A 12,161-nucleotide genomic window follows, 5' to 3' on the forward strand; every position below is an offset into this window, starting at 1 on the left:
AGAAATGCTAGAGGTGAGATGCTGGTAGAATTCGCAGAAAGGAATAAGCTGAGAATAATGAACACTTTTTTCAGGAAACGTAGCAACAGAAAATGGACATGGAAAAGCCCTAATGGTGAAACAAGAAATGAAATTGATTCATACTTTCTCCCGATCCCAGCATAGTGCAGGATGTTCAAGTAATAGGTAGGGTAAAATGTAGTGATCATAGGTTAGTGAGGGCCAGGATCCACCTCAATTTAAACAGAGAAAGAGTAAAATTGGTCAAGAAAGGTCAACTTAGAGGCAGTAAGGGTAAAAGCAGACAAATTTAGGCTGGTACTTGCAAATAAATATGCAGCCTTAGAAGAGAGAGATGATGATGGCATAGAGGTAATGAATGAAACCGTAACGAGGCCAGCTTCAGAGGCAGCAGTTGAAGTGGGAGGCAAGCCACCAAGGCAACCAGTAGGCAAGCTCTCCCAAGTAACAAAGGACCTAATAAAGAAACGACAAAGAATGAAACTGTCCAACTTAAGAGATAAGATAGAATTCGCGCAACTGTCAAAACTGATCAACAAGGCAAAAATAAGTGATATTCGAAACTATAACGTGAGAAAGACTGAAGAAGCCGTAAAAAATGGACACAGCCTGAAATCAGTGAGAAGGAAGCTTGGCATAGGACAAACCAAGATATATGCACTAAAAGATAAGCAGGGTAATACCATCAGCAATCTCGAAGATATAGTAAATGCAGCGGAAGAATTCTATACTGACCTTTACAGTACCCAGACGACTGAGGAGCGCTTTATTCAAAACAATAATGAACAGCATACAGAAACTCCTCCTGTAACTAGAGATGTCAGAAAGGCCTTGCAAGGCATCAAACGGGGAAAAGCGGCAGGAGAGGGTGGAATAACAGTCGATTTAATCAAAGATGGAGGAGACATAATGCTAGGAAAACTGGCGGTCTAAAGTGTCTATTGACTGCAAGGGTTCCAGACAACTGGAAGAATGCAAACATTATACTAATCCACAAAAAGGGCGACGTTAAAGAACTAAAGAATTATAGGCCCATTAGCTTACTCCCAGTATTATATAAAATATTGACCAAAATAATCTTGAATAGAATAAGGACAACACTGGAATTTAGTCAACCAAGGAAGCAGGCTGGCTTCAGGAAAGGTTACTCTACAATGGATCACATCCATGTCATAACCAGGTTATCGAGAAATCCGTAGAGTACAATGAACCTCTCTATATGGCTTTCACAGATTACGAAAAAGCATTTGATTCAGTAGATACCAGCAGTCATAGAGGCATTGCGTAATCAAGGAGTACAGACCGCTTACGTAAATACCTTGGAAAATATCTACAGAGATTCCACAGCCACCTTAATTCTACACAAGAAAAGTAGGAAGATACCTATAAAGTAAGGCGTCAGACAAGGAGACACAATCTCTCCAATGCTATTCACTGCGTGCTAGGAAGAAGTATTCAAGCTATGAAACTGGGAAGGTTTAGGAGTAAGGATCGACGGCGAATACCTCAGCAACCTTCGGTTTACAATGACATTATTATATTCAGCAACACTGCGGACGAGTTACAACAAATGATTGAGGACCTTAACAGGGAGAGTGTAAGAGTGGGGCTGAAGATTAATATGCAGAAGACAAAGATAATGATAAATAACCTGGCAAGGGAACAAGAGTTCAAGATCGCAAGTCAGCCTCTAGAGTCTGTTAAAGAGTACGTTTACCTAGGGAACTAATCAGAGAGAAACCAGGCCATGAGAAGGAAATTCACAGTATAATAAAAATGGGTTGGATCGTGTACGGCAGAAGTCGTGAGCTCCTGAGCGGGAGCTACTGTTATCATTGAAAAGGAAAGTATACAATCAGTGCATTTTACCGGTGCTTACATACGGTGCAGAGACTTGGCGGCTGACAAAGAAGCTTGAGAACAAGTTAAGGACCGCGCAAAGAGCGATGGAATGAAGAATGCTAAGCATAACTTTTAGAGACAGAAAGAGAGCAGTTTGGATCAGAGAGCAAACAGGCATAGACAATATTCTAATAGACATTAAGAGAAAGAAATGGCGCTGGGCAGGTCATGTAACGCCCAGACTAGATAACCGTTGAACCATTAGGGTAACAGAATGGGTACCAAGAGAAGGGAAGCGCAGTAGAGGACGGCAGAAGACTAGATGTAGCGACGAAATTAGGAAATTTGCGGGTGCTATTTGGAATCGGTTGTCGCAGGACAGGGGTTATTGGAGATCACAGGGAGAGGCCTTCGTCCTGCAGTTGACATGAATAGGCTGATGATGATGATGACAAACAATGTGAAATAAGCTCGCTCAATAATGTTCAAGGAAAATCTATCCGTTTCGTTTGCCAAAATCACAGCCACAGTTTCCCACCAACACAGGCTCGAAAATTTTTGAAAATTTAGCCATTTTTCACATTATCGCATTGAAGCCTTAAAGCTTTTATGCAATTAATAAGTTGACGTCTGGTCTTTCTGACTAACTATATCAAGTTTACTAACGCAAGTTGCACCCGTAGCTCCCATTCCTTGCATGTAACATCTATTTATGCTCGTACTAACACATTCGAATACAATTTTTTTCCATGTACAATCATACAATAGTGCTTTGGAATTTTCTACGCAGTAACATTCATTCACTATCACTAAAAAATTTTATAGCTACCACTTGTAAGCACTTCGCTAACATGCAAAGCGCTTCTTTTTGATCATTCATCTTTTTGTGTATGCACATGCTTTTTAATGTGTAATGTATAGTAATTTATAATGTTTCCACTTTTGCTATAGCCCTATATCGGGCTCTGGTATACGTAAGTAAATAAATAAGCGGGACAAGGCCTCTGACAAATGATGCACGAGGTGCCAGCCCGGTGGATTAACATTTGTGAACTTACTCCTGCGTGACTGTGCAGCACGGGTTCCATTGGTCTGAACTGGCCTCAATCCCAGCCTGGACCGGAGCAACAGCCCGGCCGGGTGAAATGGCCGCAGTCCAAGGCGCGCTTTCACTCCACCAGACAGCGGGCCAAGACGTTGGCGCAGGCTACGCTGCAGGACCCAGCCACCCCCAAGGGGAGACATCCCACGTTCCATGGCTCCGATGGAGGGAGAGGGCACCATGTAGCCGCCACTCAGCCCGGGGGTAGCCTGTGTCACCACACACAGGGACTCAGAGACTCATCATGGTGTCTTAGGCACCAAGCAGAACATAGGAGAAGAGAATGGACAATGGCACTATTCACAACTGAAAGACTTTAGAGACCCTGTAACAGCTTTTGCTGTATGCTTAGCTACAGAAGGTATCTCTCAAGAAATGTTTTCTCACAAGAATTTTGTGTCAGCGTGCCATAATAAAAAAGGCAAGAGTGGTTAAACATAACCCTTCTCAAAAGTCGAGGCATTTCCCCTCAACATTTACACTGTGCGACGATACCTATGTCTCGCTTTCTTCATGTGATGACGCAGATGTTTTCTACTTCTGGTTGATTTGAATAGAGGGTGATTCCAAGAGATCAAACATGCATGTCCACTTGATAAGTTTGTTTTGTCTGTTTTTCTTTATATATATATATATATATGTCATGTAGGAATATTCAAACTGCATGGAACTGAAAATTTTATTCCTGAAATGCGTTCCCAGCAAGCCAAAAAAATATTTGAAGGCGGAGTTGCGGGCCATCCTCCTATTGCTTACCACAATATTTTCCAATTTCACAGCCGAATTAAATGCAAATTAAAAATGTGCCGAAAACCTTTTTTGCTGATTTTCATGCACTTCACAGTAAATTAGTTCCATGCATTTTTTTTGCTGTCCACAAATGAAAAAAGAAAATGCAAGAACATTCAGAACATGGCCAAAATAAGAAAAATTTTGTAACTTTGATGCGTCTTGGTACTACTCCTATTTCACACAGAAACTTGAAAAAAGTTTTGAACATAGAATGTTCTCTTTGCAACATTTATGTAAAATATTATCTTCATACATGAAACACAAGAGAAGAAAACGATAGTTAAATAGGCAAGATTTAAAAATGACTCACTTTCAAAAGAAAAAAAAAAGAAAAAGCTCCGGCACCGATTTTTGAAAAAAATTTCGGATGGAAGTCCGCTTATGTCGGGCAAAACATGGGTGCAATGTTCCCTCATTTGCTTTATTCACAAAATATAATGGGCCAGAGAGGTCCATGTTGAGCGTGCTGGCTTTAGTGCCGCGATGACTCATTCAAGTTAACATTTATTAATTTTTTTATTTATTTTATTTATTTCAACATACTGCAGCCCCGAAGGGCTATCGCAGGAGTGGAGAACTACAATACATGGAAAAGCATAAAAAGAGCACTGAACACCAATGATTAGTAATATACAATAGAAATTCATCGAGTGGTAAAGATCGTGCATAACCAGGCAGAGCATTCCACAATTCTACAGAACAGACAAAAAAACTGTATTTAAACGCATCAGTATGATGGTGAAAAGTGGACATATTCAAATCATGGGGATGTCTGGTGGCTGTGGGTCTAGTGGGTGCGATGTATTTGCTAAGTAGAGAAAATCGTGGGGAGCTAATTAGAGTATAAAGAAACTTCCAAAATTCAATGCAACGACGAGAAGAGAGGCTGGTAAGTTGAAGACTAAGAAGATGGGAACTAGGCGAAAAATACCTGTCAAAGCGATGACAAATGAAGCGTACAGCTTTCTCCTGGACAGATTAAATTTTGTTTATGTCAGATAGTTTGTGTAGGTTTCATACGACAGAGCCATACACCAGTATTGGATGAACCAGTGTTTTATAAGTGAGGAGTCGTGTGCTAAGCGGTGCTGAACGTAATGTGCGTTACAAGTAGCCTAACCTTCTGAGCGCACAGTTGCACATGAGTTTGATGTGATGTGACCAAAATAAGTCCTGAGTAAATAGAAGACCTAGATATTTACATTGCGAAACATCTCCTAGAAGGTAGCCATTATACGAATAGGTAAACAGAGAACGAATGTTTGGTAAATGACACAGATACAGTTTTCCGGAAGTTGATTTGCATCTGCCAAGTCTCACACCATGATTGAAATGATGCAAATGAATCATTAAAAAGAATGGGATAATGAGGAGCTTTAATCGTATGGTACAAAACACAATCATGTACATGCGGATTTCAACAGGAATATTACTTGGTAGATCATTTATGAAAAGCAAAAATAGAAGCGCACGTAATATTGAGCCTTGAGGCATGCCAGACGTTACACTGCAGGTGGAGGATTGAGAAGACCTAAAGAGTAGGTACTGAGACCGATTGGATAAAAAAAGAAGAAATCGAGTTAACAAATGCTTGGTCGTTAAAAATAACAATGAGGTTTTTCAACAATTTGGACTCTCTATCAAAAAAATAAAAGGTGACTCTTGCTACAAATGAAGGAAAGCTTACCTGGGTTTCTTATTGTGGCAAGAACAGAGAACAGAGAACATGTTTTCTGCTTTGTTTTCTGACACGCAAGAGAGGACAAACTCGACATTACTTGTGCTCGGACGAACTTATCACACGTCATTTGCAGTTAGTATTTAAAAGGGTTTAATCACAGTCAGCTGGCTAGCGGCAGTTCTTGCAACGGACAGCGCATGTCCGCTTGACTGATCATAGGCACGCATCCACACATGCCATGACTGAATTCCCGGCACAAGTGGCACTGACTTCACTCCACTGACAATGCTCCTCGATGGCTGCAGCAGGCACATGGAGCAAGGCCACATTCTTGATGTTGCCGCTAAGTTGGGAGACTATCTCACTTGCCAAATGAACTGAGATGGGCACTTCCAGACCTCAGGTTGTGCAGGGAAGCTTGGAGCTTAAGGAGTCCACCCACATCGTCACAGGTGTTCTTCCCATGCCTGGTAGTGGAAAATATCCACCTACCGGAGGTATACTTGGAGTGGCACAACTCATACAGTTGCTACCTATTTTTAACATGGCTTGCTGCACCATCGCTGACGTATGTTACGTGACAGCAGATGGCTGCTTTTTCATCTAACACTTCGTGCACTCTACTTAGGGCCTAGCAGGCATGCGCTGCGTCGTCATGCATGTCATCGCTTATGACAGCAAAGTTGTGTGTTGCCTTTCTTGTTGCAGCGGCACAGGTGAAACTGGAGATTTTTTTTCTTGCGCCAATGGTACGATTGTGTTTCATCTGAGAGAAGGACAGTTCAGTTTTCCACAAAATCAAAATGCATAACAATGCTTCCGCGCTGCTCGCACTTCTTTGCCTCATGAATGGCCGCAGCTTGAGTGTGGCGTATGCATTCGTGAGGAATCCATTTGGTCACCCATTTGCCGAGCTCGTTCACAAAAAGGGTTGGAGACGATGTCTTCTTGATCAAGTCATCGCTTTCCCAAACAGCAAATGTGACCTCGTCCTCATTGACCATTTCCAGACTGGCCAAAGTGAGGCTTTCACTCCGTGGGCAGCGCTCGCATTCACCTAGCATATAATCTGTGGTTGTGGAGCCGCAAAGGCACAATGCTTTCATGCCTTCCAATGAGATTTCCATGCCGGTTACATTCTCAAGCGTGGAGACACGAAGGTTGGAATTAGCACAATAAACGCAAACACAAACCTCTTGTGGTGCGAGCAGCACCCAGTGGTGGTCCAGCCAGTTTAGGATTTGGGGCAATTTTTAGAGCAGGAAAAATGATGCTCTAGAGTAGTTTAGAAGCAGCCACACCAGTATTTCGCAGCAGTTTCAGAGCAGGAAAATTCGTCTTTTTGGAACATTTGGAGTAGTACGGCCATAACCTGCAGCCATTTGCCGAAGCTTGTTATATTACTGTGCAATCAGCAAGTGCTGCTCAAGAGTGAAGCAAAACACAAAGCCAACAGCAACCACTTAAGCTTGCCTTCCCATTGACGGTATACCATGCACGGTATGTGGCGAACATTTTTATTTGGGTAGGCAAGGAACTTAGTTTTGTAAACAATTAAAGTTTTGTAGCATAACGAGAACAAAGACATGCGCCTGGGCACAAGACAGACATAAAATTACAAATGAGCTAGAACAATTTGCCCCATGAGGCACGAGACAGAAAGTGATGGCAAATGTCTTATGTGCATTAAGTATGACAGATGTGTTTTGATATGCTTTAACGCACAAGGCAAAATGTGTATTACACCCAATTACAATGCTAGAAGCTCGACAAAAGACTATGCATCTATGAACGGTGCTGAGATACCTCAATACAGTGTGTTGCAAAAAATGGCGTTGGTGGTCGAGAACAACGTTCATACCATCCCATACACTCGCTTTCGTTGTGAGGTGGGTTGTCAGCTTCCCATGTGTCGTGTGGCCTCTGCGAATAGACACGAGTCGATTCGGCATAAAGCCATAACTTTTGTCACTGAAATCCGACCAACCTTTTACTGCCCCCAAAGGCTCAAATTGCCACAGGCATATCCGAAATAGCCCTGCAGGCATGCCAGTACAATTATTAGGCATATCGGTGCATGTACTGTGACAGGAAATGGTGGGTGCACGTGTATATAATTAAGGAATACAGGCTGTGTCCCGTGACAATAAGAGATATGCAAAACTCTGCAAGTTTGCTTCTCCACACACCTAGTTTGAGCGAATCATGATGACATACCTCAAGTTAGAATCATAAATAAGAGGAAGCTTTAGCTCGGGTGCTCCTATCTAAATACATGTAAAAGGAGAATTCATTTTTCTCGGCAATCACTGCACCAAATTTGATGAGGTTTGTTGCATTTAAAAGAGAAACTTAAAATCTAGTGACTGTTAGTTTCGAATTTTTTATTTAGATTGTCAATTATTTATTAAAAATTGGCAAAAATCAAAAATTTTCAGAAAACGACACTATCAAGTATACAACTCCGTAACTCGGCAAGAAAAATTGATATGACAATTCTGTGAATTGCATCTGATAGTATGTCTAAAGCGGACAAAAACTGATATGTTACACATGAATCCAAAAATATTCAGCAATATGAAAATACAGATTTTGCAGAACCCTTGTACACAATGTAGCAAATTCACGTAAGATATAAATTAACATATCGAATTTGTTCACTTTGAATGATATATTGGATGCCATTTACAGAACCGAAATATCTTTTCTTGATGCAGAGCTATTAATTCATAAGCTTGGTGCATCTATCTTTTGTAACTTTTGTATTTTTGAAAATTGTCTTCGGGAAATTCAGGCCCTAAATAGAAATTCCGCTTCCAATGGTCACTGGAATTTACCTTTCTCTTTCAAATGCAACGAATTTAATTAATATTGCTCCAGGGGTTACCTAAGAAAAATGTTTTTGCCTTTTACATGTATTTGAATAGGCCGCGTCGGAGTTGGGCCCGAGCTAAAGCTTCCTAAGGTATAAACATGCGGGCTGCTCACACAATTTGAGCTGCCTTCCTTCTGTCGCACCATCCAAGATTTGAAAACGCGTCCCAGGTTTAACAGTATAACTGGACGGAACATGGCCATGTTGGTTCGAGCTAGAGAGCTGTCTGGGAAAGCCTGCTTCTATAGATACTATAGGGGAATTTCGCATATCCCCTATAGCATCTTCCCACTCTTGTGATGCTTCACCGCAATACTTCGCCGCGTAACACTATTATATTAAGGCGAAGCTGACTTTCGGGAAGCGGCATTATGCAACGCGTGGTGCTTTCCGAGTTTCGAAGCCATTGGCGAAGCTAAAAAAGGTGGAGTCAGCGGAATTGCTAACTGTGGCAAATTGTTTTAATAAAAAACACGGCACCACACAGCAAGATGCTTCTTAGCGAACGTTGAAGTAGCTAGGCCAAGCGCTGCCGCGGTGGTACGACTGCCAGCGGATCTGCGTGTGAGAGTGCCTGTTCGAGGCAGCAAGATAATCAAAATGGCAGCGGTGGTGGCTTCGATGAATGCCGTTTCGGACTTGCGGTCATGGAAAGAAGTCCAGAAAATCGGGCTGCAAAGGGCTTTTGCGTCCGAAATTTCAGACGTTCTCATACAGTGACTCTATGGAGTACCGTGGCGGTGCTGGTCATTGACTGTAGTTGCATAACCCTACTGAAAAAATTGCATTGCCGTGAAAACACAAAAATACCGCACCTTTGCGCAGCTGGCTCAAATGGCACTCAAGTGCCTTTTGTTGTTTGCCGTCGCTTGGTGATACTCAGATTATATTTTTTACATTCTGCCTAATTAAATTATTAGTCTCAATTAATCAACTTCTCAAATATTATAATTAGATGAAAAGTGTCCATGACAAAATTGTAGAGCAACAGAAAAACTCCCGATACAGCTTTCTGTTGCTCGATACGTGCTACATAAAAGTGTTTTTCTGAGCGTGAAAGTAGGCCGCATATACCCCCAAAGAGCCTCGAGCGGCCAGTCGCGCGGCAATTTTGCGTGTATTTGTGGGCTTCTTTCTCACTCGGAAAAACACTTTTATGTAGTAGCACGTACTGAGCAACAGAAGGCTGTGTCAGGAATTTTTGATCCTGCTCTACAATTTTCTCTTTTCATCTAATCATAATATTTGAGATGTTGACTATTAAGACTAATGACCCGCCGTGGTTGCTCAGTGGCTATGGTGTTGGGCTGCTGAGCACGAGGTCGCGGGATCGAATCCCGGCCACGGTGGCCGCATTTCGATGGGGGCGAAATGCGAAAACACCCGTGTGCTTAGATTTAGGTGCATGTTAAAGAACCCCAGGTGGTCGAAATTTCCGGAAAATTGCCTCATAATCAGAAAGTGGTTTTGGCACGTAAAACCCCATAATTTTTTTTTATTAAGACTAACGATCTAATTAGGCAGAATTCAAAAAATAATTTATATCCAAGCAACGGCAAACATTACTTTGGTTCTGTACAGCTAGGTCGCATTTGCATATTTTTATAGTTTGACTCAAGTTACATGTGACACCCTGTATAATGTAGCAGCAAATGCGTATGCACAAAAATGTTAGCTTGAACATTTCCCAACTCCGACCAACATTGTTTCATTTGAATGAAATGTCTGTTCGTATCTCAAAAGTGTTGTTTTTCTTGTTCAAAGTATAATACTTTCATTTCAAAACAATATGTGAACGCCACTAGATGCAAGGCGACCCCATTCTTGCATGCTCCAGACTTCATAATAAAGACCATGCAAGAGAAATTTCGATAATGGCCAATTTCGATAATTGCGGCATCAAAATTTGCGTGAAAGTCACCGCATGCATTGGCGTATGCAGCACAGTACGGTGGCTGCAAGCAAGTGTCATGGCAGTGATGCAACTAAAAAAAAATGAGAGAAAAAAAAAAAGGTAGGCTGTGCGCAGATGTTCGCATGCTTGTTTTCGTCGAGACGGTGCAAGTGCCACCACGCGACTCTGCTCTGCCAATAGGGACACGCAGACCTCATCGTTTGCCCTCGCTGGAGGAGTCTTGGGGAAAGATAGAGAACGTCGCTACCTTTAGTTTTAGTCAGGTGGCTTAGTGGCAGCAGCATTGGCTTGAGAAGCGGAGGTCCGCCAACGTTCACTGTTTCGCACGGTGATGTTGCGAGAGCCATATCTTGTATATTAGAATACATTATACATTCCTTCATGTATCGGAAATACAGATACTGATACAAGTCTTGCCAGATGTAACATGGTACAGACACAAGATACCCAAAGAGTATCTAAGACACATGTATTCAGTGGCGCACTAACTATTTCTAAAGCGGGGGGGGGGCAAACTGCAGACGGTCTGACCTCTCACTCAGTCTCTCTCTCTCTGTATGTGTGTGTGTGTGTTGCAAATTACTATTACAACAGTTGAAATAGCTTGGAAAGGCTTCTGTCAGTTATATTTAACAGACAGGGACCCATTTATCGATCACACATGGTGAACCATGGGGTCCCGAAAAATGATCTGAATTTGCATTTATCTCTTGCAACTATATAAAATCTCAAGATGGTACAGGGACAAAAGGCAATCAGTGCTTCACAGTGGTCCCAGGCCCTGCCCTGTAGCAGCAGTACAGTGCACATAAAAAATGCACATTTTTTACAAAGAATTGTACTTGCTGTTTAAGTCTACAGCATAAATGTACCGCTAGTTTAGGTAATAGCATTGTTGAGGTTAAACGCAACAACGTACAATTAACATAACTCACTCACAGAATAATAAAAAAAAATTTGACTGGCCATCCCAGCTCTGCAACAGTGGATGTCCAGCGAATCTGTTGAGAGCCACCACAACAAGTGCTGAGGGGGCTATTCAATGTTTTATTGCTTTATAACCCTGCCCCCCACTCAATTTCCGCTAGATTTGATATCTGTTGAGTTCACCGTTCTTCCAGGGCAACGGGATAAATTCTTTGTTCACAAAACACATTCATAAAGTTCCAGATAGCTTACATGCATAATTTACTACAAATGCCATAATTAGTCCCTTGTCTTTAAAGTTTACCTATATACTGCCCATAATGTGCCCTTTATTATCACCAAATATAAATGAAATATCTTTAGTTGACCTAGGACATCACTGAAAATAAGACTGAATGTATTATGATGCCTGAAAATAGGGAAGGAAAAATGGCAGCTCATTAATTATTTGTAACGCTTCTAACCAAACCAGGAACATAAAAATTTTGTCACACATTACAGTTGCCATGTCCCCCTCTCCTTGGGGGGGGGGCAAATGACATACTTTGCCCCCCCCCCCCAACTAATATATGCCTATGCATGTATCTTCGATACTGCCTAGCACTGATCCCGTACACTCATTTTCGTTGTGAGGCGCTTTGTCGGCTTCCCGTGTCGTGTGGCCTCTACGAATAGATACGGGTTGATTCGGCGTAAAACCATAACTTTTGTTGCCGATGCCCGACCGACCTGTCGAAGCATTACCTTTTGCTGCCTCCACGGGCTCAAATCGCCACAGGCACGTCCGAAATAGCTCTGAAAGCCTGCCAGTACAGTTGTTAGGTCTATTGGTGCTCGTAACGTGACAGGAGACGGCGGGTGCATGCATGTATATTTAAGGAATACATACTGTGTCCTGTGACAATTTGAGTGAGTGAGTGAGTGAGTGAGTGAGTGAGTGAGTGAAGAAACTTTATTGCAGGTTCGGCGAGGATGTGAACTCATCACGCACCCGGCTAGTCCCACA

At 42.1% G+C, this 12,161-nt stretch overlaps 1 protein-coding gene across 2 annotated transcripts in view; it reads right to left on the bottom strand.

Annotated features, from left to right (window-relative positions):
- The window catches only part of LOC126531808 (uncharacterized), an 84,373-nt gene that overhangs the window by 19,161 nt on the left and 53,051 nt on the right, over window positions 1-12,161 (bottom strand). For both annotated transcript variants that reach the window (XM_050179540.3, XM_050179539.2), the window contains exon 4: window positions 2,922-3,174. In XM_050179540.3, the coding sequence (XP_050035497.1) occupies window positions 2,922-3,174 (253 nt within the window). The remainder of the gene's footprint in view (window positions 1-2,921; window positions 3,175-12,161) is intronic.

The sequence above is a fragment of the Dermacentor andersoni genome, chromosome 5, assembly GCF_023375885.2.
Source record: "Dermacentor andersoni chromosome 5, qqDerAnde1_hic_scaffold, whole genome shotgun sequence".
Taxonomy (NCBI): Eukaryota; Metazoa; Arthropoda; class Arachnida; order Ixodida; family Ixodidae; genus Dermacentor; species Dermacentor andersoni.